This window comes from Lampetra planeri, chromosome 14, assembly GCF_965212315.1.
Source record: "Lampetra planeri chromosome 14, kcLamPlan1.2.h2, whole genome shotgun sequence".
NCBI lineage: Eukaryota > Metazoa > Chordata > Hyperoartia > Petromyzontiformes > Petromyzontidae > Lampetra > Lampetra planeri.
In genome coordinates, this window is record NC_136120.1 from 13,584,906 (window position 1) to 13,611,288 (window position 26,383).

A 26,383-nucleotide genomic window follows, 5' to 3' on the forward strand; every position below is an offset into this window, starting at 1 on the left:
CTCCCAATCGGTGATGGGGCAGTTGTGGAGAGAGTAGAGAGTTTCCCATACCTGGGCAGTGTGCTCATGACCGGCTCCAGTTTATCAGCAGAGGTCTCACTCCGAATCAGTCGAGCGGCAATATCTTTTCATCGGTTGCGTAACGCTGTGTGGAAGCTACCTGGTCTGTCACTCCGCACGAAGCTTCAGGTCTTCTCGGCCACGGTCATTCCCTCCCTTCTCTACGCTTGCGAAACGTGGACCCCCCTAGTGGAGCATCTTCGCCGGTTGGAAACATTTAGGCTGGCCTGCCTACGATCCATCCTGGGTTTAACCAGGCTGGATTGTGTGAGGAGCTCACAAGTCCTTGAAAGATCTGGGCAAAGTCCCATCAGTGAGCTCCTCCGGCAGGCAAGGCTGCGTTGGCTGGGTCATGTAGCCCGCATGCCCAGCCACCGCATGCCTAAACAGCTTTTGTTCGGCCGGATCGAGGGGGCTAAACGGGCGCGGCACGGGCTAGAGAAGAGATGGAGTGATGTGGTACAGGAGGACGTGGAGCTGAGTGGACTTGCCGATGACTGGTACCAGCGGTGTCAAGATCGGCCTCAGTGGAGGAGGCTCGTGAAGGACGCTACTGGGCAGTTGGAGGCAGTCGCCCTCCAACAACAACGGAGGGCGGAGGAGCGACGCTCACACCAACGAGCGGAGCGCCGGGTGGCTAAAGCACAGCAAGTTGGCACAGTAGGGGGCACAGGTGGTGCATCAGCCAGTCATCTCGGTCATCTCGGTCAGTCGACCCGTGGCACCTGGGTCTGCCCCGTGACCTCCTGCCAGCGGGCGTTCGACACTTCACGTGGCCTCAAGGTGCACATGGCCTGGCACAAGCGTCGTGGTGACGTCACCGCCACTTAGTGGCGAATGGCGGTTGTTGTTGTGTTTGTGTGTGTATGTGTGTGTGTATAATAGCATCAGCACTGGGGGAAGACAAAAGCGGCCGGGCGTGGCGCTGACCAGATAGAACCACTCGCCGGCCTGCGTACGTGCTCGCTGACCGCACTTGCCCCAGCAGCCTATGTGGGCCTACACGGGTGATCTTTGCCTTGTGTATGTACGTGTTTCCACACTGTATTTATGTATTTACGTTTGTAAACTTTCCAAACGGTAAAGAGACTACCTTTAACCTCATAAGCAGAGTAAACTAATGGCTATGACTGCCTTTAACTGCAGCGGGGCAGTCAATGGCCACGCATTGTCTTCAGCGAGGGCCATTAAACACGAAGACAAACAGTGTTTTAACCCAGTCATCCCCCATCCACCTACAAATATAGAGGGTGCTTCAAAAACATGTGAACACTTCCGAGAATTTGCGACAATATCACGAGAAATGTGCATCCGCGCTCTGGAGACCACCTGGAGAAGCTTCCAGGCACGCGTTGACAATGATGGCGAACAAGTGGAGACTTTCACTTTTTGAAGCTATTAACATTACATTTGTTATCATGTTTACAGCGTATTATTATCTGTATAAGTTTCGATTTAAAGCTTTCGTGACTGCAGTGATTCATCTTCTTGGTTCTTTCGGTAAAGTCACGTAGAAGGGAAATAATAAAATAATAAAAATAAAACATAATCAAATTCTCACGACGTTTCGGCCACAACACAAGCAGCCGTCCTCAGGTGAAGAAACAGAGATGTCAATAAGATGCTGTTTTTCTGACAGCTCTGTTTCTTCACCTGAGGACGTCTGCTTGTGTTGTGGCCGAAACGTCGTGAGGATTTGATTGTATTATGTTTTATTTTTATTATTTTATTATTTCCCTTCTCCGTGATTTTACCAAACGAACCAAGAAGATCTGTAATAAGCGTTAACATTTTTTTGAAGCAGCCTTGCATCGCAAACAAGTGCCTGTAGGCGCAGCTGCAACGGCAACAGCAGCAGCAGTGGCCCGGTACAGATGAGAGAGAGGGGTGCAAAGATGTGTGTGGTAGTGGTCGTGAAATAGGACGTGAATAAATCACACATTACGGCGTGTCAAATCGTGGAATGCGACGATGATGATGATGATGTTGATGCACAACAAGCATCCATATTTTTTATGAAGTTTGGCTGGCTGGCTGGCATGGACGGATGGTCCAAATGACGTGCATGTTACTTGTCGTATTAATAAAAATAATACAAATAAACTGGAAACATTCCTTCATAGGATGAACAATATATGGTCCGTGACGTTTCGACCAATGGCCCTACTTCGTAGCACTTAATTGAGACTACTTGTTTACATAATAAAGCCTGATGAAAATGTATTTTTTTTATGTTTCCTGTCAACATTTAATTGGTAAATTATAAAAGGATAATAGGGTTGCATGTAGGTGAATTGCTCCTGTGAGTAGACGTTCCCCTGAGATGCAGAGTGAGGAATTATAGAGGAAGTCTCCACGTGACCCCAACCTAATCTCAATTTGACACGGAAATCATTGAGAAATAAATACAACGTATTACATTGTGATATCGTAAAATAAGAGGCATTAAATCGTGAAGTATCCCACTAATTAAGTCGTAAATTACGACTTGTTGAATCGTGAAGTTTGCCACTCATTTTATCGTATATTACGCCTTATTCAATTGTGATATGTGACTTATTAAATCGTTAAATAAGAGGTATTAAATCGTGAAATTTACGACACATGAAATCATAAAATACCACTTAATAAATCGTGAGATACAACTGTTAAGTTGTGATGTATGCCTTGTTGTATTGTAAAATGCAACGTGTTACATTGTAAACAGACAAACTAGAAGACAACACGTGCCTCCTTCACATGTCTGTCTCTGCACATACACCGGGCACGTAGGCGTATGGGTCTATATGTGAGTGTGAGTCTATGGTTCTGTATGTGAGCGTATAGGTCTATATGTGAGTGTGTGTGAGTCTATGGATCTGTATGAAACGTATGGGTCTATATGTGAGTGTGTGTGAGTCTATGGCTCTGTATGTGAGCGTACGGGTCTATATGTGAGTGTGTGTGAGTCTATGGATCTGTATGTGAGCGTATGGGTCTGTATCTGAGTGTGTGTGAGTCTATGGCTCTGTATGTGAGCGTATGGGTCTATATGTGAGTGTGTGTGAGTCTATGGATCTGTATGTGAGCGTATGGGTCTATATGTGAGTGTGTGTGAGTCTATGGCTCTGTATGTGAGCGTATGGGTCTGTATCTGAGTGTGTGTGAGTCTATGGCTCTGTATGTGAGCGTACGGGTCTATATGTGAGTGTGTGTGAGTCTATGGATCTGTATGTGAGCGTATGGGTCTATATGTGAGTGTGTGTGAGTCTATGGCTCTGTATGTGAGCGTATGGGTCTGTATCTGAGTGTGTGTGAGTCTATGGATCTGTATGAAACGTATGGGTCTATATGTGAGTGTGTGTGAGTCTATGGATCTGTACGTGAGCGTATGGGTCTATATGTGAGTGTGTGTGAGTCTATGGCTCTGTATGTAGACGTATGGGTCTATATGTGAGTGTGTGTGAGTCTATGGATCTGTACGTGAGCGTCTGGGTCTATATGTGAGTGTGTGTGAGTCTATGGCTCTGTATGTGAGCGTATGGGTCTATATGTGAGTGTGTGTGAGTCTATGGATCTGTAAGTGAGCGTATGGGTCTATATGTATCTGTCAATGTATCTGTATGTAAGCGTAGGAGTATATATGCCAGTGTGAATCTATTGGTCTCTTTATACGTATATGTGAGTCTATATGTATCTGTGTAAGCATTTTGGTCTTTACGTAAGTGTATATGCATCTATTGGTTTATATTTAAACCTTTGGATTTCTATGTAAGTGTACAGTATATGCGTTCATGGCTCTGTATGATGGTGGGACTTCTGGCTAAGTAAAATGGGAAATTATTCTGTAATTACCAACCTGCTCTATGATTGACAAATCTCTTCCCTCTCTCCTGCGCCATCTTCCGAATCACCACCACCCCATCGCCAAACCACCACCAACACTACCACCATCACACCATCACACCATCACCATAACATCACGACCACCACCAACACACCGCCACCTCTACCCCATTTCAAAACTACCAACACCGCCACTCCACGAACACCACCACACCCTAACATCACCATAACCACACCACCACCATACCACCACAACCTCCATATACTACCACCACCGTTCCACAACCACCACCACCACCACCATACCGACACCTCAACCCCATCTCAAAACTACCAACACCTCCACTCCACAACCACCACCACACCCTAACATCACCACCACAACGACCACACCACCACCATACCACCACCTCCACCCCATCTCAAAACTACCACCACCACCGTTCCACAACCACCACCACCACCACCACCACCGCCAACCCGCAGAGCTGATGGATGACTTCATGGAGGGCCGCGAGTGTGTGAACTGCGGCGCCATGTCCACCCCGCTGTGGCGGCGTGACGGCACGGGGCACTACCTGTGCAACGCGTGCGGCCTCTACCACAAGATGAACGGCATCAACCGGCCCCTCATCAAGCCGCCACGACGCATGGTGACCCGCACAGCCACTACCATTACCACCACTACCACCGCTACCACAACTACCACCACTATCACCGCTACCACCACTGTCACCGCTACCACCACGACCACCGCTATCACCGCTACCACCACTGTCACCGCTACCACCACTATCACCGCTACCGCCATCGCTACCACCACCGCTACCAAAGACAAAGATCACCCGTATAGCCTTATCAGACTGTTGGGGCAAGTGCCGTGAGCAAGCAACTATGAAGGCCGGCACTGCACACGAGGGGGTGAGTGGCCAGTGGCGATGTTTGCACACCGCCCCGGGTACTCATTTGAGGCTGAGTCGACCTAGGGGAGGCCCAGGACCCGTTCAGATAATCATCCCTGGTGTTGGCCGAGAGTAGTAAATTTAACCCGAGTCGCCGGGTTCACAGCTCAGCGCACTAACCGCTACGCCACCGCTCCCTACCATCACCACCATCACCGGCGCTACCACCGCCACACCACCACCACCCCCCCCCCCCCCGCCGCAGCTCTCGCTCGGCCACACGGTGCGGAACGTCGGACATGGTGCCGAGCAAAGCCAAGAGGCGCGACGTCTGTAACGCACCGGGGTGCTGTGCGAATGCTTGCGGTTTGGCAGTCGCCATCAGTTACAGCGCACGGCTTGCGAGGGGTGGGAGTCGGGGGGGGGGGCGGTGATGGTGGGGGTAGGGAAGTGGGGGGTAGAGGGGGGCTTAGATCGCCCCCTCCCCAAAACACCCCCACATATCTCGGACAGGGTGGCGAAGGGGTGGGGGAGATGGGGGGGTAGGGGGGGTGAGAGTGGGGGTGAGGAGGGGGGGGGGCAGGAGTTGGCTCGGGGTTTGGCGATGGCACATGGGGCGGCCCCGTCCCATCTATAAAGCCGCTATTTATTTCTCTTCGTCCGGGGCCTCCAGTTAAGTAGTTCTTTGTGGAATGTGAAGTGTTTTAACACATTCATAAGGCTCAAGATCAACACCCGTAATTCAGGGCCGGCCCCGAGGCGAGAGAGAGAGAGAGACCCGCGGCGCTATTCACACGACGCCCCACGAATACACACACACATATATTCTCCACCGCTTAAACAGAATAATAATAAAATCGCCGTGTTTTATGTTGCGCAAGACGGCGGGGCGGACAGATGGATGATGGAGGCTGCGTTGTGATATTTTTGACGGTTATTATTATTATGAGAATATTTTTTTTTATTGAACTATCACGCTCGCCAGCATCGAGATAGAGACAAGGGGGGAGGGGGGGGAGGTGCTTGTGATGGATTCCCAGGACTGGGTCAAAAAAAAAGCGCAGCCCTGCAATGTCCTCGCAATCACGCCGCTGGCTGGAAAGAGAGAGAGAGGGAGGGAGACATCCCGTCTTATTAGACTCGCACGTTTGGCCTACTCTTCCAAGATGTTACTTAACCAAGCTGGCCAAACGGGCATCATCTCTCGGAAGAGACGTACCAAGTTACCCGCACTTGACCCCACCGCGTGCGTGGACCACTGACGACAACTCACCGCCACGACCCCATCTTACCCAGCTGCTGGGTGGACGCAGGCGGTTTGCGGCGTTGAGAGTGTTTTGGCTGCTGCTTTAAGTTCCCACGTGATGATGAGCCACTTTGCTTGGCTGCCATTTGCGATGGCCCAGGTCGCTTCCGAAAAAGAGCTGCACGTCTCAGCGGTGCCTTACCTGGTGAAATAAAAATAGTCGGTCGTAGTTAATGGTACTTGCGTTGTCCGGCCCAAATCGTATCTTTTCTTTTTTTTTCTCTCCGCTGGCAAAATCCTGGCCGATAATCGCCATCTGTCTCCATCTGTACGGGGATAGAGTGTTGTCCCCTCTCGCGCAATGCCTGGGGTTTTCTCCACGTGGTTTCATAATAATAATAAGAGTAAACGTTCATCATTAATTGTGTTTCCGTGTCTCTGTGTCCCTGTGTCGTGTCCTGTCTCCATGTGCCTCCCGGCATGTCCCCCTCGTGTCCCCCCTCCCCCCGCATGCCCCCCATGTCTCCCCGGTGTCCCCCCCACATGCCCCCATGTCCCCCCTCCCCCCGCATGCCCCCCATGTCTCCCCGGTGTCCCCCCACATGCCCCCATGTCCCCCCTCCCCCCGCATGCCCCCCATGTCTCCCCGGTGTCCCCCCACATGCCCCCATGTCCCCCCTCCCCCCGCATGCCCCCCATGTCTCCCCGGTGTCCCCCCCACATGCCCCCATGTCCCCCCTCCCCCCGCATGCCCCCCATGTCTCCCCGGTGTCCCCCCACATGCCCCCATGTCCCCCCTCCCCCCGCATGCCCCCCATGTCTCCCCGGTGTCCCCCCCACATGCCCCCATGTCCCCCCTCCCCCCGCATGCCCCCCATGTCTCCCCGGTGTCCCCCCCACATGCCCCCATGTCCCACCTCCCCCCGCATGCCCCCCATGTCTCCCCGGTGTCCCCCCACATGCCCCCATGTCCCACCTCCCCCCGCATGCCCCCCATGTCTCCCGAATTGTCCCCGGTGAGCAGCAGTCCGGCTCGCGCCGCGTCGGCCTCTCGTGCTCCAACTGCCAGACGAGCACCACGACGCTGTGGAGGAGGAACACGGACGGGGACCCCGTGTGCAACGCCTGCGGCCTCTACAGCAAACTCCACGGCGTGAGTGGCGCACACAACAACAACAACAACAACCGCCATTCGCCACTAAGTGGCGGTGACGTCACCACGACGCTTGTGCCAGGCCATGTGCACCTTGAGGCCACGTGAAGTGTCGAACGCCCGCTGGCAGGAGGTCACGGGGCAGACCCAGCAGGTGCCACGGGTCGACTGACCGAGATGACCGAGATGACTGGCTGATGCACCAGCTGTGTCCCCTACTGTGCCAACTTGCTGTGCTTTGGCCACCCGGCGCTCCACTCGCACACACACACACAAGGACACGCACACACGCACACTGTCACTTTGCGGCTGAAACCCGGACTCGAACCCAGACTCTCAGCAGTGGCGGCTCAGCCCATCTGACCTCTCAAGCCAAGCCAGGCGCTCCGATTATTTACTTATTGTGTTCAGGAGAGTTTCGCATCTCCGCCGCGTTGGAGATCGTCAGCGAGCCTCCGGCACTGCACACTCCTGGACATCTGTGATGAAGGGCTTTACAGCTCATCGGATTCCTCCCGTATCAAACATTCTGATTACCGCTGTGTCCCGTCGTGACCCCAGGTCCCGCGGCCCCTCGCCATGAAGAAGGAGGGAATCCAGACGCGTAAACGCAAACCCAAGAACCCCAACAAGTGCAAGCCCCATCCGGGTGAGACCCCGTACGGTGCGAAATAAGTTCAGCACGCATGCCTACATACAATCCACCGCACAGATCCTGTATCGTCACTGTCATCATCATCATCGTCAACGTCATCATTATCGCTACCATCACTGCCATCACCACCATCAGCCTCTCTGCGTGCGGACGCAATAAACGGCTGTCGGTCAGGCTCTATCCACTGCTGGACCAAGGCATCGCTGCCATCTGTCACGGCCGCGTGAAGCCCACGGTCCCTTCTGGAGGTTCACGCGTCACCCTGCCCTCGTTTCCCAGGGCCGGACCAGGCGGGGGAGCTGGGAGTGGGCACGGGGAAGGGAGCGACCCCCACGGAGCCAATCGCCCTCATCAAGATGGACCCAGGCCTGGGCACGTCCGGGTACAGCTCGCCCAACGCCACACAGGTACGCACAGCGTCCACCACCAAAGACAAAGATTCCCCCCCTCCCCCGCATAGCCTTCAAAGGATGTAGGGGCAAGTGCCGTTAGCGAGCACCTATGAAGGCCGGTACGGCACACGAGAGGGGTGGGTGGCCAGCGCCACGCCCGGCCGCCTTTGCCTCCCTTATGGTGATGTTTTCACACCACACCGGGTACTCATTTGAGGCTGAGTCGACCTAAGGGAGGCTCAGGACCGCTTGAGATCATCACTGGTGTTGACCACGAGCGGGAATCAAACTGGGGTCGCCGGGTTCGTAGAGCGGCGCGCTAACCGCTACGACCACCGCTCCTAACGCCAACGATAAAACACACGCACGCCCGCACGCACGCACGTGTACACCTTCCCGCAAAACAAAACAAATCCCACCTCGGCCATCATCGTTATTCCACCGTCATCTCCGTGGCCGTCCAACGGGTCCCCACGCCGACCGTCGCTGTGTGGGTGTCTCCCGGCAGGGTTCATCGCCGGCCTCTCCCGTGGCCGGCGTCCAGAGCCCGCGCTCGGGCGCGCTGGCCATGCACGCGGTGCAGCGGAGGAACCTCTCCCCGTCGGCGCCGACCCATCACCAACCGCATCAGCCCCACCACCAGCATCACCAGCATCACCACCAGCAGCAGCAGCAGCCCCACCACCACCACCAGCAGCAGCTCCAGCACCAGCAGGTTTCGTCGGAGCAGCACGACGCGGGGTCGGAGGGCGCGCGACACGGGTTCTGGTGCGCGATGACCCTGGTGTAGTCGCCACTCTCTCTCCGCGGCGAGAGACGAAGATTCTTGATTCGTGACGTTCCGGCGGCGGCGCTACCCCCCCCCCCTTCCTCATCCTGCGGAGCGCGACTCACCTTCATCGGCAGCCGCAGCGCTTCCTGCCGGACGTCCGTGAAAAAGAGCTTCATGGCTCACCGGATTCCTCCGCGATCAGCGATGATTGGGACACGAGCGAGAGCTGCGGGGACGGTGTCGACGTGCGTTGTCTCGTCAGCGGTGGCCGGGCCGAAACACGGAAGGAGACGCTGTCGTCCGTCTGGAAACGTCGGTCGCCGACCCTGGAAAGATATTTCCGCACCCGGCACACTGCGTCCAGGGTCGCCCAAACCGCCCGCGGGAGCGGAAAGTCGGAAAATAGCGACGTGAAGAACCGTGCAGTCATCCCGACACGGTCACTTGGCCAAGCAAGCGCCGGGCAAACGACACCGGATGCGGACGCTCGCTGCTTCACGGGGACTCGAGAGAGACGCGGTTCTACGGTGTCCTAAGCCAGAGACGGTTCTGATAATATTATTATTAATAATATGAATAACAATATTAGACGTAAAATATACCGCGTATGTACAGGGTGGCCCAAAAAGTCGGGACACAGAGGGTAATTATATTTATTTTGACAATTCATATCGGGGCTGCTTTTTACGTCTCCTTTGCAAATGTTCAAACTGACTTCCATGCACGGATGCACGAGTTCTCTTTGAAATTATTTTTTCTATTCGAAAATATTACGGCTGCCTTCTTTAGCAAACACACACACACGCACATATACAAACTGAATTGAACTCGCTCATCTTTAGTACATTTTCTTTGAATTTTTAAATGCCATCAGAAGGAGTTGGAGGTAGAAGAGGAAAAATAAATATTAATAGTGATAATAAATTACATATTAACTTACGGAATAAATTCAATGTTTTCATGAAATAACCCTGTGGGTTCTGAACTCTTTGGGCCATCCTGTATATATATGTGTGAGTGTGTGGGGGAGCGGTGGTGCAGCGGTTAGCGCCTTGCGACACGAACCTGGCGACCCGGGTTCGAATCCTGCTCATGGCCAACACCGGTGACGATTATCTGAACCGGTCCTGGGCCTCACCTAGGTCGACTCAGCCTCAAATGACTACCTGGTGCGGTATGTAAACATCGCCACTGGGGAGACAAAGGCAGTCGGGCGTGGTGCTGGCCACCCACCCCCTCGTGTGCCGTTCCGGCCTTCATAGGTGCTCGCTAACAGCACTTGCCCCGACAGTTTGTTAAAGCCTACACGGTGGGATCTTTGTCTTTGTTTGTTTTTGACATGCACACACAAAGTGAGATTGAAATGTAGAAAACAATGAGACAATGAACGCGGAGAGATGTAACAGAGAGCCATTCCTCGGAACGGAAAAGACAAAACTCAAAAGCACGAGCAGCGGCCGCATCAGAAGCATCTTTCACAACTTCTTGCCGTCCTCTTTGTTTGGTGAGATTTGCCAAAGAACACTTGTTGTGTTCGCGCGAACTCCGCGTGACGCTCGCGCGCCACACGCGCGTCACGCCGCTTCTTGTGTCAACAGGGTGGTGGTGGTGGTAGTAGTTGTTGTTGTTACGGGCCACGCTTCTGTTCCCGTCGCGATCCGGGGATGCGGAATCTGACCGCAGGATCGGGCTGCGTGCTTTGTTCCTTCCATTCGATCACTGCAGAGTAACACTCCTGATCTAAACACCCTACTCAACAATCACCCTACTCAACAACACCTTTCTGAACAACACCCATACCACCAGCAGTGGCAGCAACGGCAGCATCACCGCGTGCGAAGCGCTCCATCTGTGCGGCAGCTCCATGATTTCACCGGGACCCGATTTTGAGAATCCCCATCCGTCGCTGTTGTGTTATTGCCGTGCCTACTTTGTTTCGTGTAGCGTCGTCACGAACCTACGAAGGAACTTACAGACGTACGGTGACAAGTGCGATTTGAAATTTACACAGCGACTGCATGAAAACCGCGTCTCAATTACCAAGTGATGATGATGATGGTGGTGACATCATCATCATCATCATACTTTCTACCCTCCTCCTCCTCACACAGAGAGACCCACAGACTCACACAGAGACTGACAGACTCACGCAGGGACCCACATACTCACACAGAGACCCATATACTCACACATAGACCCATAGATTCACACAGAGACCCACAGACTCGCACAGAGACATATAGACCCACACAGAAACCCATAGACTCACATAAAGAGATGCATAGACCCACACAGAGACCCATAGATCTCCCCAGACAGTGTATCCCTCCCCACCCACTCTGCCCTTCTAGTCTTAGGTCTTCTCTTCGCTCCCAACGCGCGTCCCAGCAGAGAGAGAGGCGCTGTTATCACGCCTTAAGATGCAGGAACACTAAGTAATATTTGAAAACACTTTTTTTTAAACACGCTTTAATGAAATGTACCCTACTAGTAATGGCAGAACTCCACGACTCCAGGAAGTGGCCCCGAAGCTTGCCATAACGTAAGGGGCCATGGTGATTTACAGCCAACGTCAGTTGAGCGTGGACAATTAGACCCAAGGCGAAACATAACATATAAAAAAATATTTTTAGAAATATTTTTTTTATTTGTTATGATAGAATATAGTATTGTCATCAGTATGACATAAGTATACCGAGTTTGCAGTCGATACCACATTGGGAAGTGGGTTAAAATTGAGGATACAACGACAACAACAACAGCAACAGAGGGAGTTAATAGAAAGCGTGTAAAAATAAAACATAGAAGATGCGGGAACAAAAACAACCCAGCACCCTCCAAGCGGATGGTCCGAGGGAGGCACGCGAACGCAATGCGATTTCACGCGCGCGTGCCGTGGTAAAGGCGCGGCCCTGCAATGTCCCACTCACACAGCCGCTGGCAGACGGACATCCACTGAGAGGGAGCGTCAAGGCAGCGCCTCCGGTGGATGGTATTTGGCCTACTCTTCCATGCTGAAAACACGTGTTGCAAGCGGTGGAAGCACCCACCCACTCACACGACCCCAACGTACGTGGACCTGACGATCCGCTAGCACGTGTGAGTCGATTGATTCCCTGTTGCTGGCTGCGTGGGTTGGTGGGTGATGTTAAGGAACTCGCCCCATTGTTTCGACTGCCGAGCCAGGAGATGGAATCGAACCTGCGAACTCTGCGTTGCGAGTCTCGTGTGCCGCTGCTGCTGCTGCTGCTGCTGACCGTCATCCCACACTGTGGCAGCTCCCCTTGCAATCGATGATCAATAACCAATATTAATCGATGATAATCGAACGTTCATCCACGACTGGAGCGGCAAGAAATGCTGCTACCCGCCCGACCAGCACACGTTTGCGTGTTTTCGTTTATAAATATATATATATAGCTATGTTGTACACGTGTATGTCATTGTTTGATGTTCTTAATCAAGTCAAAGTGCAATTTGCTATTTCTTTTTTTTGTACCAATCAGTGTTAACGATGAATGAGGCGGTGGTCGAAGCCGAGACGGAGATGTTGATGCGCGCGCAGTGTGGCGCCTCGCCTAGACACGCCGCACTCGCCGCTTGGGCACAGGTGAGCGGGCAGCGGTGGCGCAGCGGGTAGCACCACGCACGGCCACCTTTGTCTCCCCAGCGGCGATGTTTACACACGACTGCACCCGGTACTCATTCGAGGCTGAGTCGACCTCGCGGAGGCCCAGGACCGGTTCGGATAATCGTCACCAGTGTTGGAGGCGGTGAGCGGGAATCGAACTTGGGTCGCTGCCGGGATCGTAGCTCAGCGTAGCGCTAACCACTGCACCACCGCTCCCTAGAGCACCTATAACCTGACACAAAGACAAAAATATACCCCCCCCCCCCCCCCGTATAGACTGTAACAGACTGTAGGGGCAAGTGCTGTTAGCGAGCACCTCTGAAGGCCTGGCACAGCATGCGAGGGGGTGGGTGGCCAGCAACCACGCCCGGCCGCCTTTGTCTCCCCAGTGGCGATGTTTACATATCGTACCAGGTACTCATTTGAGGCTGAGTCCACCTAGGGGAAACCCAGGACCGATTCGGATAATCGTCACTGGTGTTGGCCATGAGCGGGAATCGAAACCCGGGTCGCCGGGTTCATAGTGCAGCGCGCTAACCACTACACTACCGCTCCCCACCACACAACACACAGCGCGCTAACCACTGCACCACCGCTCCCCACAACACAACACACAGCGCGCTAACCACTGCACCACCGCTCCCCACAACACACGCGCGCGCGATGTCCGTCCAGTGTTTGCAAGATGCGATGTCAATAATGGCACGACCAAAGAAGTCTACGATCGTTTGATTGTTTTGTATTTAGGAAAATAAACACTTGCTCAGAATTGACTATTATTATTCATATTTTATCAAGAGTAAACTAAAAATATTCGCTCCCAGTTTGTTTAGGTTTAGGGTGTTTTACGTTCAAGTCGGCAAAGCAAGTGGCTATTCTGAGCCAGTTGAATTGAAACAGAATGGTTCACCTCCCCGCATGGCACGTGTAGATATTGCGACTTTGATGGTGATGATGATGTAGATCGTGGTGGCGTACGCATGCACGCACACGCAACGCCTATACGATGTGTGCGTGTGTGTGTGCGTCGGTCAAGCTGTAATTTTGTGATGTTTTAAGGTTTTTTTTTTAAAAGACCTGCAGATTCATAAAGAATTACCACTTATATTGAATTTCACGAATGGTTTCTTGTGGTGATTTTCGTTCGCGCAGTGCTCCCATCTGTTCCCCCTACACCCAACCGCCTGGAAGAATCATCGCCACGTGCAGCGCTGTAGAGAGTGGCCCGCGGAAGCAGATGCCGAAGAGCCTCTTCCGACGGGCTTGATCCACACTCACGCGATTCGCTCGCGTTCAACTGACCCCCCCCACCCCCACGACCCCCCCCCCGCCCCCCGTGGTAGAGTGACCTTCATCCAACAGTTGATTGAAAACGCGCTTGTAAATTATAGGTAGAAAAAGAAATGAAAACAATCACTGATTTTCTTTTTAACCAAGAGAGGCACACAGAGTCGCATGATTCGTTTTCTGGAGGGTTCCTGCTGCCACATTGGGGGGCGCTGTGGTGGCTGGGAGATGTTAACTCCCTCGCCGAGAACGCACGAGGTCCTGGGTTCGATCCCGACCCAGACGCCTGCTGCTGCTGCTGCATATTTGGAGTTCACGTGTCCCACTCTCCCCGTGGTCGCGTGGATTTTCTCTCCGGACCCTCCGGCTTTCCCCCTCCACATTTAGAACCAACATCGCGCATTTAGACTATTTGGTGACCAGCAGCTTCGTTGAGCTGTCGTTCGTGGACAGGTCGCTTCAGAAATATAAGGAGCTGCAGAGCTCAGTGTGGATCTCACCTGGTAAAATAAAAAAAATAAACTGTTTAAATTTGTTTTCAGCCAATTAATTAATGAGTTGTTTATGTTACACGTGGGAGTAAATCGGAGCACCCGGAGAAAATCCCACGGCTTTCACGAGGTGGGGTAACAACCCTACCCCACCCCCGTACAGATAGAACCAGATGGCGATTCGTCACACTTTGCTGTGCCGCCTTCTCCTGGAGATCTACTTTTGTGTGTTTAGTTTGTTGTCCTTCCCCCGCACCTCCGATTATCACGTTTGTGCTAAGTACGGTGCGAACGAAGTTCAACATACGGTACACACATACATACGAGCCAAAGGGGACGGCTTCCTCCTCAAAGCCCACGAGAAGGCAATTTCGCAAGAACATCTGCGTGTGACCCAACGGTGCTGGGCTACTCCGCTGATAATGATGATATGCAGGCTGACCGTTGATGATGGTGAGGATGATGGTGAAGATGATGATGGTGGTGATGCGGATGATGATGGTGAGTGACGTCTGTGACCTCTGCTGTCGGGGTCGCGCCTGCAGCGCGGGTCACGTGTTGTTGTTGTTTGTTGTGTTTACGTGTCGCGCTGTTTGTGTTCGCGCCCGTCTCGCTCGGCGCTCGGGGTCACGCCGGGTCACCGCAGCGTGACCCCTGCACAGCGCCGGCACAGAGGCCATTGGAGGGACACGCGCGCGCGTGTGTGTGTGTACATGTGTGTGTGCGTGTGTGTGTGTACATGTGTGTGTGCGTGTGTGTGTACATGTGTGTGTGCGTGTGTGTGTGTACATGTGTGTGTGCCCAGCCACCGCATGCCTAAACGGCTTTTGTTCGGCCGGATCGAGGGGGCTAAACGGGCGCGGCACGGGCTGGAGAAGAGATGGAGTGATGTGGTACAGGAGGACGTGGAGCTGAGTGGACTTGCCGATGACTGGTACCAGCGGTGTCAAGATCGGCCTCAGTGGAGGAGGCTCGTGAAGGACGCTACTGGGCAGTTGGAGGCAGTCGCCCTCCAACAACAACGGAGGGCGGAGGAGCGACGCTCACAACAACGAGCGGAGCGCCGGGTGGCTAAAGCACAGCAAGTTGGTACAGTAGGGGGCACAGGTGGTGCATCAGCCAGTCATCTCGGTCATCTCGGTCAGTCGACCCGTGGCACCTGGGTCTGCCCCGTGACCTCCTGCCAGCGGGCGTTCGACACTTCACGTGGCCTCAAGGTGCACATGGCCTGGCACAAGCGTCGTGGTGACGTCACCGCCACTTAGTGGCGAATGGCGGTTGTTGTTGTTGTTGTTGTGTGTGTGCGTGTGTGTGTACATGTGTGTGTGCGTGTGTGTGTACATGTGTGTGTGCGTGTGTGTGTGTACATGTGTGTGTGCGTGCGTGTATGTGCGTGCCTGTGTGTGCGTGTGGGTGTATGTGCGTGTGTGTGTGCGTGCGTGTGTGTACATGTGTGTACATGTGTGTGTGCGTGTGTGCGTATGTGTGTGTGTGTGTGCGTGTGGGTGCGTGCGTGTGTGCGTGCGTGTGTATGTACATGTGTGTGTGCGTGCGTGTGGATGTGTGTGCGTGTGCGTGTGTGCGTGTGTGTACATGTGTGCGTGTGTGTGTGAAAGCGGAAGTCGGGGAGCGGTGGCGTACCGGTTAGCGCTGCGCTACAAACCTGGCTACCCGAGTTCGATTCCCTATCACGGCCACCAACACCAGTGACGATTATCAGAACCGGTCCTGGGCCTCCCCCTAGGTCGACTCAGCCTCAATTGAGTACCTCGTGCGGTGTGTAAACATCGACACTCGGGAGCAACACGTGCGGTCGGGCGTGGTGCTGGCCACCCACCCCCACGTGTGCCTTGCCGGCCTTCATAGGTGCTCGCTAACAGCACTTGCCCCGACAGTCTGTTAAAGGCTATACGGGGGATCTTTGTCTTTGTGGGAGAGCGGTGGCGGAGCACGCTCTGCGCTACGATCCCGGCTACTAACCGAGTTCGATTCCCGCTCACGGCCAACACCGGTGGCGATTATCTGAGCCTCCACTAGGTCGACTCGGCCTCAAATGAGTACCGTATGCCTGCTGCGGTGTGTAAACATCGGGCGTGGTGCCCCCCCCCACACGCCCTCGTGGAGCGAGCCGTGCCGGCCTTCATAGGTGCTCCTCGCTCACCACAACAACAGCCGGTCCAAGGCTATACGGGGGACCTTTGTCTTTTGTTCCTCGGGCGTGCGCGCCCTTGCGCGTTCGTGCTCGCGCGCATTCCCCGCCCCGCCCCCTCATCCCCCCCGCCCCCCCCCGCCCCCCTGCCCCCCCCCCCCCGCCCCCCGCCCCCCAGTGGGTCGCTCAAGCGCCTCCCCGCGCGTGCCTGGCGCTACCTTCCAAATTACCCAAATGAAGCAGCTCACTAATTGAACGCCTCTGTCTGCAGGTCTCTCTCATTCACCCCCCCCACCGCCCCCCCCCCCCTTCGCGGTCCCCCGTCTCACCCCCCCTCCCCCCCCGATCCTGTGTAAATCTCAACTCAGACCTAATTAATGTCCTCCCAGCCTTGTCGGCTCCCACTCGGCGGCGAGGGGATTCGGTTGACAGAATTGGCTGCCGCTTGTCCAGACCTAGACGTAGCACGAGTAATGTTGTTAATGCGTCACTTGGTTTTTGTTTGTATATTCTTACACACATATATATGTGTGTGTTCGTGGTTAGTTGTTCGTCGACGCAATCTCCCTCTATCGCGACCCCCCAAACCCCCTGACCAAGCGCGACAGACAATGGGAACGAGACAGACAATACAAACGAGAAAGAACAATACAAACGAGAAAAATAATACAAACGAGACAGAACAATAGAAACGAGACAGAACAAGACAAACGAGACAGAACAATACAAACGAGAAAAATAATACAAACGAGACAGAACAATGCAAACGAGACAGAACAATACAAACGAGACAAAACAATGCAAATGAGACAGAACAATACAAACGAGACAGAACAATAGAAACGAGACAGAACAATACAAACGAGACAGAACAATACAAACGAGAAAAATAATACAAACGAGACAGAACAATAGAAACGAGACAGAACAAGACAAACGAGACAGAACAATACAAACGAGAAAAATAATACAAACGAGACAGAACAATGCAAACGAGACAGAACAATACAAACGAGACAAAACTATGCAAATGAGACAGAACAATACAAACGAGACAGAACAATAGAAACGAGACAGAACAAGACAAACGAGACAGAACAATACAAACGAGAAAAATAATACAAACGAGACAGAACAATGCAAACGAGACAGAACAATACAAACGAGACAAAACAATGCAAACGAGAAAAATAATACAAACGAGACAGAACAATGCAAACGAGACAGAACAATACAAACGAGACAGAACAATACAAACGAGACAGAACAATACAAACGAGACAGAACAATACAAACGAGAAAAATAATACAAACGAGACAGAACAATGCAAACGAGACAGAACAATACAAACGAGACAGAACAATAGAAACGAGACAGAACAAGACAAACGAGACAGAACAATACAAACGAGAAAAATAATACAAACGAGACAGAACAATGCAAACGAGACAGAACAATACAAACGAGACAGAACAATACAAACGAGACAGAACAATACAAACGAGATAAACAATACAAACGAGACAGAACAATGCAAACGAGACAGAACAATACAAACGAGACAAAACAATACAAACGAGACAGACAATACAAACGAGACAAAACAATACGAACGAGACAGACAATACAAACGAGACAAAACAATACAAACGAGACAAACAATACAAACGAGACAGACAATACAAACGAGACAGAACAATGCAAACGAGACAAGCAATACAAACGAGACAGACAATACAAACGAGACAGAACAATACAAACGAGACAGAACAATACAAACGAGACAGAACAATACAAACGAGATAAACAATACAAACGAGACAGAACAATGCAAACGAGACAGAACAATACAAACGAGACAAAACAATACAAACGAGACAGACAATACAAACGAGACAAAACAATACGAACGAGACAGACAATACAAACGAGACAAAACAATACAAACGAGACAAACAATACAAACGAGACAGACAATACAAACGAGACAGAACAATGCAAACGAGACAAGCAATACAAACGAGACAGACAATACAAACGAGACAGACAATACAAACGAGACAGAACAATGCAAACGAGACAAACAATACAAACGAGACAGACAATACAAACGAGACAGAACAATGCAAACGAGACAAGCAATACAAACGAGACAGACAATACAAACGAGACAGACAATACAAACGAGACAGAACAATGCAAACGAGACAAACAATACAAACGAGACAGACAATACAAACGAGACAGAACAATACAAACGAGACAAAACAATGCAAACGAGACAGACAATACAAACGAGACAAACAATACAAACGAGACAAACAATACAAACGAGACAGACAATACAAACGAGAATAAAAAAAACATGTATCGACTAATAGATGGTTTTATCGAATCGTCACTATGTAGCGAATCTACATTGGGGAGGGGAGCGCTTCGTGATACGGCGGAGAGGGGGGGTGAGACTCGTTACAGTACTCACCACCCCCTCACTCACCACCCCGTCACTCACCACCCCGTCACTCACCACCCCGTCACTCACCACCCCCTCATTCACCACCGTCTCTGCACCTCCCCGCAGCTCCACCACCGCCCTCACTCACCACCCGCACTCACTCACCACCCGCATCACTCACACCACTCACTCACCTCACTCACCCACTCCTCACTCACCACCCTCACTCACCACCCCACTCACTCCACCTCCGCACCACCCCCCTCACCACCACGCCCTCCCTCACCACCTCGCTCTCCACCCCCGTCACTCACCACCCCCTCACTCACCACCCCCTCAGCTCACCACCCCCGTCACGCACCTCCCCCGTCACTCTCCACCCCCTCCTCACTCACCACCCTCACTCTCCACCTCCCGCTCACTCACCCTCTCGCTCTACACCCACCACCCTCTCGACTCCTACCCCGCGCTCACTCACGACCCGCCTCACTCACCACCCCGCTCACTCACCACCCCGTCACTCACTCACCCCCTCACTCACCACCCCTTCACCGCTCACTCAACACCCCTCACTCACCACCCCTCACTCACCACCCCTCACCTCAACCACCCCTCACTCACCACCTCACTCACTCACTCACCACCCCTCACTCACTCACCCCTCACTCACCACCCCTTCACTCACCACCCCTCACTCTCCACCCCTCACTCCCACCCCTCACTCACACCCTCACTCACCACCCCTCCTCAACCACCCCCTCACTCACCACCCCCTCACTCACCCCACCCTCACCACCACCACCGTCACTCACCTCCCACCGTCTCACCACCCCCTCACTCACCACCCCCGTCACTCACCACCCCGTCACTCACCAACCCCTCACTCACCACCCCCTCACTCACCACCACCCTCACTCTCCACCCCTTCACTCGCCAACCCCTCACTCACTACCCCACCCCCTCACTCACCACCCCCTCACTCACCACCCCACCCCCTCACTCACCACCCCCTCACTCACCACCCCACCCCCTCACTCACCACCCCCTCACTCACCACCCCCTCACTCACCACCCCCTCACTCACCACCCCCTCACTCACCACTCCACCCACTCACCACCCCCTCACTCACCACCCCACCCACTCACCACCCCCTCACTCACCACCCCACCCTCTCACTCACCACCTCACCCCCTCACTCACCACTCCACCCCCTCACCCACCACCCCACCCCCTCACTCACCACCACACCCCCTCACTCACCACCTCACCCCCTCACTCACCACCCCACCCCCTCACTCACCACCTAACCCCCTCACTCACCACCCCACCCCCTCACCCACCACCCCACCCCCTCACTCACCACCCCACCCCCTCACCCACCACCTCACCCCCTCACTCACCACCCCCTCACTCACCACCCCACCCTCTCACTCACCACCTCACCCCCTCACTCACCACCCCACCCACCACCCCACCCCCTCACTCACCACCCCACCCCCTCACTCACCACCTCACCCCCTCACTCACCACCCCACCCCCTCACCCACCACCCCACCCCCTCACTCACCACCCCACCCCCTCACCACCACCCTCACTCACCCCCATCGACTGCCCGCTGAAAGCGACGTGCCTCTGAGTTTATTTGTAAAGCATCACGGGGGTGTTAGTCACAGCGGGCAGTCAAGAACCACAAACAACAACAACAACAGTCGGCAGACATCACAACCTCCAGGCGTGACCCCGCGCGGCAGGACATCGCAAAACAACAACAGCAACCACATCGACTGCCACAACAACCACCGTCTCATCCGTGGTGTGTTCAACCATCACACCGCGGGTCACAACAGCACTCACTCACACTCACTCACACTCACTCACACTCACACACAGACTCACTCACACACACACCCACCCACTCACACACTCACACACACACCCACCCACTCACACACTCACTCACACACCCACTCACTCACTCACACACTCACTCAGCCACCCACTCACTCAGCCACCCACTCATGCATTCACTCACCCACCCACTCTCTCACCTCATTGCTCACAACCCATTCACTCACACACTCACTCACATATCCACTCACTGACTCAATCATCCACTCATCTACCCACTCACTCATCCACTCACCTACCCACTCAATAATCCACTCACGTACCCACTCACTCAATCATCCACTCACCTACCCATTCAGCCATCCACTCAATAATCCACTCACTTACCCACTCACTCACTCATCCACTCACCTTCTCATTCACCCATCCACTCACCACACTGCAGGTCACATCGCTTCTCTTTCTGCTTCTTCTCTCGTCCCATCAATGACCATCGTCCAGCGCTAATGATGACAACACTCACCAAACTCAACTCAATTTGCTGTTTATTGACGCTCGCTTTACGTTACTGGCGTATTTGTGGGCCCTGCGGCCCCGAGTTCAGCCACTGCGTGTGAAGTTAATGAGACAGGAACAAAAATAATCGGTCACGACACAACCACGATCCGGTCACTGCATCGCGCGGCGCTTTCAGATGCCCTCCTGCGGCCGTCTGGAACGCTCTTCCTTCCGACATTCGGAAGCCACTGGAGCTGTGCACTTTTAAATCGTCTAGATTGAAAACTCATTTTTAAATAACTTTTTATTCTCTTTAGTTTATTGTTCACCCCTTCCCCCCCCCCGTACCTCCGATTAGCACCATTGGCTACGTACGGGGCGAAATACATTCAACGTGCACACATCCCTGCAAATATTCACACTTGGCAAGTAGATTCGGTGTAAGGGAGCCGACTTTGTTTCCAAAAGCGCGCGAGAGAGTCTGGAGATAAAGAGAGACTCGATTTGACGACGTGGATTTCCATCGGAACGTAGCGAGCAGCTTGCGCAGGCTACACGGGGGAGCTTTGTCTCTTGTGTGCAGAAGGAGGAGGAGTTAACCTTTCATCTGGGACTCCACTTCAGTACCAGGCATTGAATTATTGCTCACTCAAGGTCCAGGGGATGATTTGATGCTGGAACAACACGCGTGTGTGTCGTGTGTGTGTGTAGTGTGGTGTGTGTAGTGTGCAGTGTGTGGTGTGTGTTGTGTTTGTAGTGTGTGTAGTGTGTGTGTGTAGTGTGTGTGTGTAGTGTGTGTTGTGTTTGTAGTGTGTGTAGTGTGTAGTGTGTGTTTGTAGTGTGTGTGTAGTATGTGTTGTGTTTGTAGTGTGTGTAGTGTGTGTAGTGTGTGTGGTGTGTGGTGTGCGTGTATAGTATGTGCTGTGTGTGTGTATGCTTGTCATTCTGTTAGTGGTAGTGCAGTGGTTAGCCCACTGCGCTACGAACCCGTGCGACACGAGTTCGTTTCCCGCTCACGGTCAACAACACCAGTGATCGATTATTATCTGAACCGGTCCTGGGCCACCTTTAGGTGGACTCAGCCTCAAATCAGTACCCGGTCCGGTGGTGTGTGAACATCGCTACTTCTAGAGACAAAGGCGGCCGGGGGTGGTGCTGGCTACCAACCCCCTCGTGTGCCGTGCCGGCCTTCACAGGTGCTACTCGCTAACAGCGCTTGCCCCAACAGTCTGTTAGGGCTATACGTGTGATCTGATTATTTACAGTGTGTACTCTGGTAGTAGTAGTAGGGACAGGAGGTGGCTGATCGCTGGCGGGCGAGCGAGCGAAGCGAATCCAGTGATCGCTGGGTCACAAGAAGATGTGCTGGTTTATCCAGGATGTTTCTGTTGCGCGTCGTCGCTTTAAGATGTTTCTCTGTTCATATTTTGTTTGTTGCGGTTGCACCCGACTCAAGAGCCACATGGCTCACAGGGCTACACCTAATACATGGAACTTGTTTGTTGTTGTAACGTTCTGACGCGCCCCTACCGGACATCTGTGAAAAAGAGCTTTATAACTCATCGGATTCCTCCTCCGGTATAAATACTGATTCTGATCGATCACCTTGCCTGCTGCTCGACTCTTTAGACGGTGCTCGACCACGTGCAGTGAGGTAGGAGCTGGGCCCTCTGCGCCAGCAGCAGCACCATGCATCCAACTGGGGCAGAATCCCGTACTTTGTATAGAGTCCGTACCCAACTTGTTGTTCGGGTGATGTGGTGGTGGTGGTGTAAGTGATGTGAGTGATGTTGGTCTTGTGTAAAAATAATTCCCCAACCCACCCGCGCCCCCCATCCCTGGTTTCCTTTCCTCGTTGCCCCGAAAAATAAATTGGGGGAACAAAATGAAAGAGTAGAAAAATATAATATTAATAATGCCGTGGCAGCCAGAGGGATTGTGTGCCCCAAAAGCCTCTTCCGCCTGTTTGTTTGCTCAGACTGCCAGCCCCTGCTGCCGGCTACAGCCTTGCTGCTGATGCTTGCTGACGGTGCTGCTGCTGTTGATGGTGTACGTGTGTATCTTGAACTTCTTTCGCACCGTACGTAACCAACCACGCTTTTATCGGAGGCGCGGGGGAAGGACAACAAACGAATTAATTAATAAAAAAAAAAGCAGTTCTAAAGAAATGTGCATAGCTCCGGTGGCTTCCTAATATCGGGAGGAAGAGCGTTCCAGACGGCCACAGAAGCGCACCGGAACGCGTCCGATGCAGTGGCCGTCTTGATGATGATGATGACAGTGAGGAGCGGTGGCGCAAGTGATTAGCGCACACTGCCCAACGAAACCCGGGCGATCCGATATTGATTATCGCTCACGGCTCACGGCCGACGATCGCTGACGAATATGCGAACCGGTTCTGAGCCTCCCCCTAGGTCGATTCGGCCTCAAATGAGTACCTAGGGAGACGAGGCCGGGCGTGGTGCTGGCCAAAACCACCCCCTCGTGTGCCGTGCCGGCCTTAATAGGTGCTCGCTAACAGCACTTGCCGTGTGACCCCCACGGTAAAATCTCTGTCGCTTTCTCAGCGCAGAGCTTTGGCTGGGAATCGGAACTCAAAACGGATCGGGGTTTTACAGCGCAATGCGCTAACCACTGCGCCACCACTCCCCAGATCCGCCGATGCAGCGGATCGGACCCTAACGCTTCCTTACACTTGGCCGGCCGTACCGGCTTGGCTGCAGCAGCAGTCGGTGTGGCCGGCGAGAGGGGAGGGAGAAGACGGAGGTGCTCGCAATGATGTCTTACTGCAGCGCTACAACTCTCTTCTCTCGTCTCCGTCTCTCTCCCAGCCAACCTCTCAGTCTGTCTCTCTCGTTGGCTCTCCCTCGCCCGCACGCACTTTGTCTCTCTGTCATCCAATCTCCGCCTATTCCGAAGACTCGACTCGTGGCAACAGTTGGACAACAACAATAGCAACAGGCTCTCGCCTTTTCTCCTAAGCGCTGTCAGCTGATGTGCGGGGCTTGGTGACGTCAGGTGCATAGCCCCCGTGACGCGGCTGATGATGAAGAGGGGGGGCGGGGAGGTGTGGGGGTTTCCCGCCTTCGATGAGCCATCTCTCTCTCTCAGGTTTGCACGCGTGGATCTGGGTGCCCATGTGCCCCGAGTCATTTTTGATGCGATGGGTTTTTATTTCAACTCTACACTCGAGAACCCAGTATCTGTGCAAGTCTCTGGCTGTCTTTGTACGTCTATGCGTCTCTAAGACTATGGGTCTTCATGTAAATCTATGGGTCTTTTGTAACGTTGTGGGTTTCTTTGTGCATGTGTTTATATCTGCATTCGACTGTGGGTTTCTCTATGAGTCTATGAGTCTCTTTGTGTGAGTCTAGGGGTCTCTTTGTATGTAGGTCTCTGTGAGTCTACGAGCCTCTGCATGAGTCTGTTGAGCTCTGTGTGAGTCTAAGGGTCTCTGTGTGAGTCTGTGGATCTCTGTGTGTACAAAAGTCTATACGGGCTGAATGTGCATTTCTCTGAGCCCCACAATTCGCAGGCTCATGCCCAGGGAACCATTTGCTACCACGGGTCATCTGTCAGCTGAAGTGCTGGTGGGAATACTCTCCCCGCATGCCTGGCGCGGTTAGGCCCAATTAATTATCGGCCAGGCCTGAAATTTGTCACAGATAATGCAGATAAGGACGATGTTTGGGGTGGGAGGCGGAGGAGAGGGGGGTGGCTCGGTCAAAAACCTCCAGTCCATTGCGTAAAACTTTAAGTGGAAAGGTTTTTTTTTTTTTTGCGGGGCAGCCGTGACGTACTTATATGTGTGTACGTTGAACTTTTTTCGCACCCTACGTAGCCAACCGTGCCCATCGGAGGTGCCGGGGAAAGGACAACAAACCAAACACACACAAAAACAGTTTTAAAGAAATTAGTTTTCAATCGAAATTATTTAAAAGTTGCATAGCTCCCAGGGGATTCCTGATATCGGAAGGAAGAGCGTTCCAGACGGACGCGGAAACGCATCCGAAAGCGCCGCGCGATGCGTTGACCACCGCCTCTGTTCGACGGCCATCCCAACAAGCGCGCTGCTGCTGCTGCTGCTGATGCTGATGCCTCTGCTGCTGCTGCTGCTGATGCCTCTGCTGCTGCTGATGCCTTTACTGCTGCTGCTGATGCCTCTGCTTCTGCTGCTGCTGATGCCTCTGCTGCTGCTGATGCCTCTGCTGCTGCTGCTGATGCCTCTGCTGCTGCTGCTGCTGATGCCTCTGCTGCTGCTGCTGCTGCTGCTGATGCCTCTTCTGCTGCTGCTGCTGCTGATGATGCCTCTTCTGCTGCTGCTGCTGATGCCTCTTCTGCTGCTGCTGCCTCTGCTGCTGCTGCTGATGCCTCTTCTGCTGCTGCTGCTGATGCATCTTCTGCTGCTGCTGATGCCTCTGCTGCTGCTGCTGATGCCTCTTCTGCTGCTGCTGCTGCTGATGCCTCTTCTGCTGCTGCTGCTGATGCCTCTGCTGCTGCTGCTGCTGCGAGAATGACCGTGGAGTTGGCGTGATGATTGATGCTCATTGACGAGACCAGCGAGGTACGATGGTTCATTTGTGGTGGGTGGTGCAGCCGAGCCTGCGTGCGGTTCGATCTCCAGCGGGGCGCCCTCATCAATACTCGGGGTCGCGACAAACGCGGATACTCACTGCGGTGCACGTTACAGACCCCTGCGACGGAGTGGCGGGGCATGGTGTGCCCGCCAGTGTCACGGTCCACGTTTTTTTTAATTTTTTATTCTTACACATTTTTTTAAATAAATGACACCGCAAATCGCTCAGTTGGGACTACACACGGCAACAGTAGTAACATCATCGCCTTCCTGCATAAATGATAGCTTCGTGCCACACAGAGACAGCTGCCATGGGGGGTGCCCCTAGGCTAAACCACACAGCGCCAATCATCGCCCGCCTACTGTGAAACTACTTCCGGCTGTGTCTGTGAAACAAAAAAAAACAGCGGCTCCGATCTTGCTCATGATAGCCCCACGCGA

At 53.2% G+C, this 26,383-nt stretch overlaps 1 protein-coding gene across 1 annotated transcript in view; it reads left to right on the forward strand.

Moving 5' to 3' along the window:
- The window catches only part of LOC144722410 (transcription factor GATA-4-like), a 31,679-nt gene extending 17,931 nt beyond the window's left edge, over window positions 1-13,748 (forward strand). The window contains exons 3-7 of the mRNA XM_078600656.1: window positions 4,372-4,538; window positions 7,058-7,186; window positions 7,748-7,835; window positions 8,121-8,248; window positions 8,742-13,748. Of these exons, the coding sequence (XP_078456782.1) occupies window positions 4,372-4,538; window positions 7,058-7,186; window positions 7,748-7,835; window positions 8,121-8,248; window positions 8,742-9,023 (794 nt within the window). The 3' untranslated portion in view covers window positions 9,024-13,748. The remainder of the gene's footprint in view (window positions 1-4,371; window positions 4,539-7,057; window positions 7,187-7,747; window positions 7,836-8,120; window positions 8,249-8,741) is intronic.
- The last annotated feature ends 12,635 nt before the right edge of the window (window positions 13,749-26,383 follow it).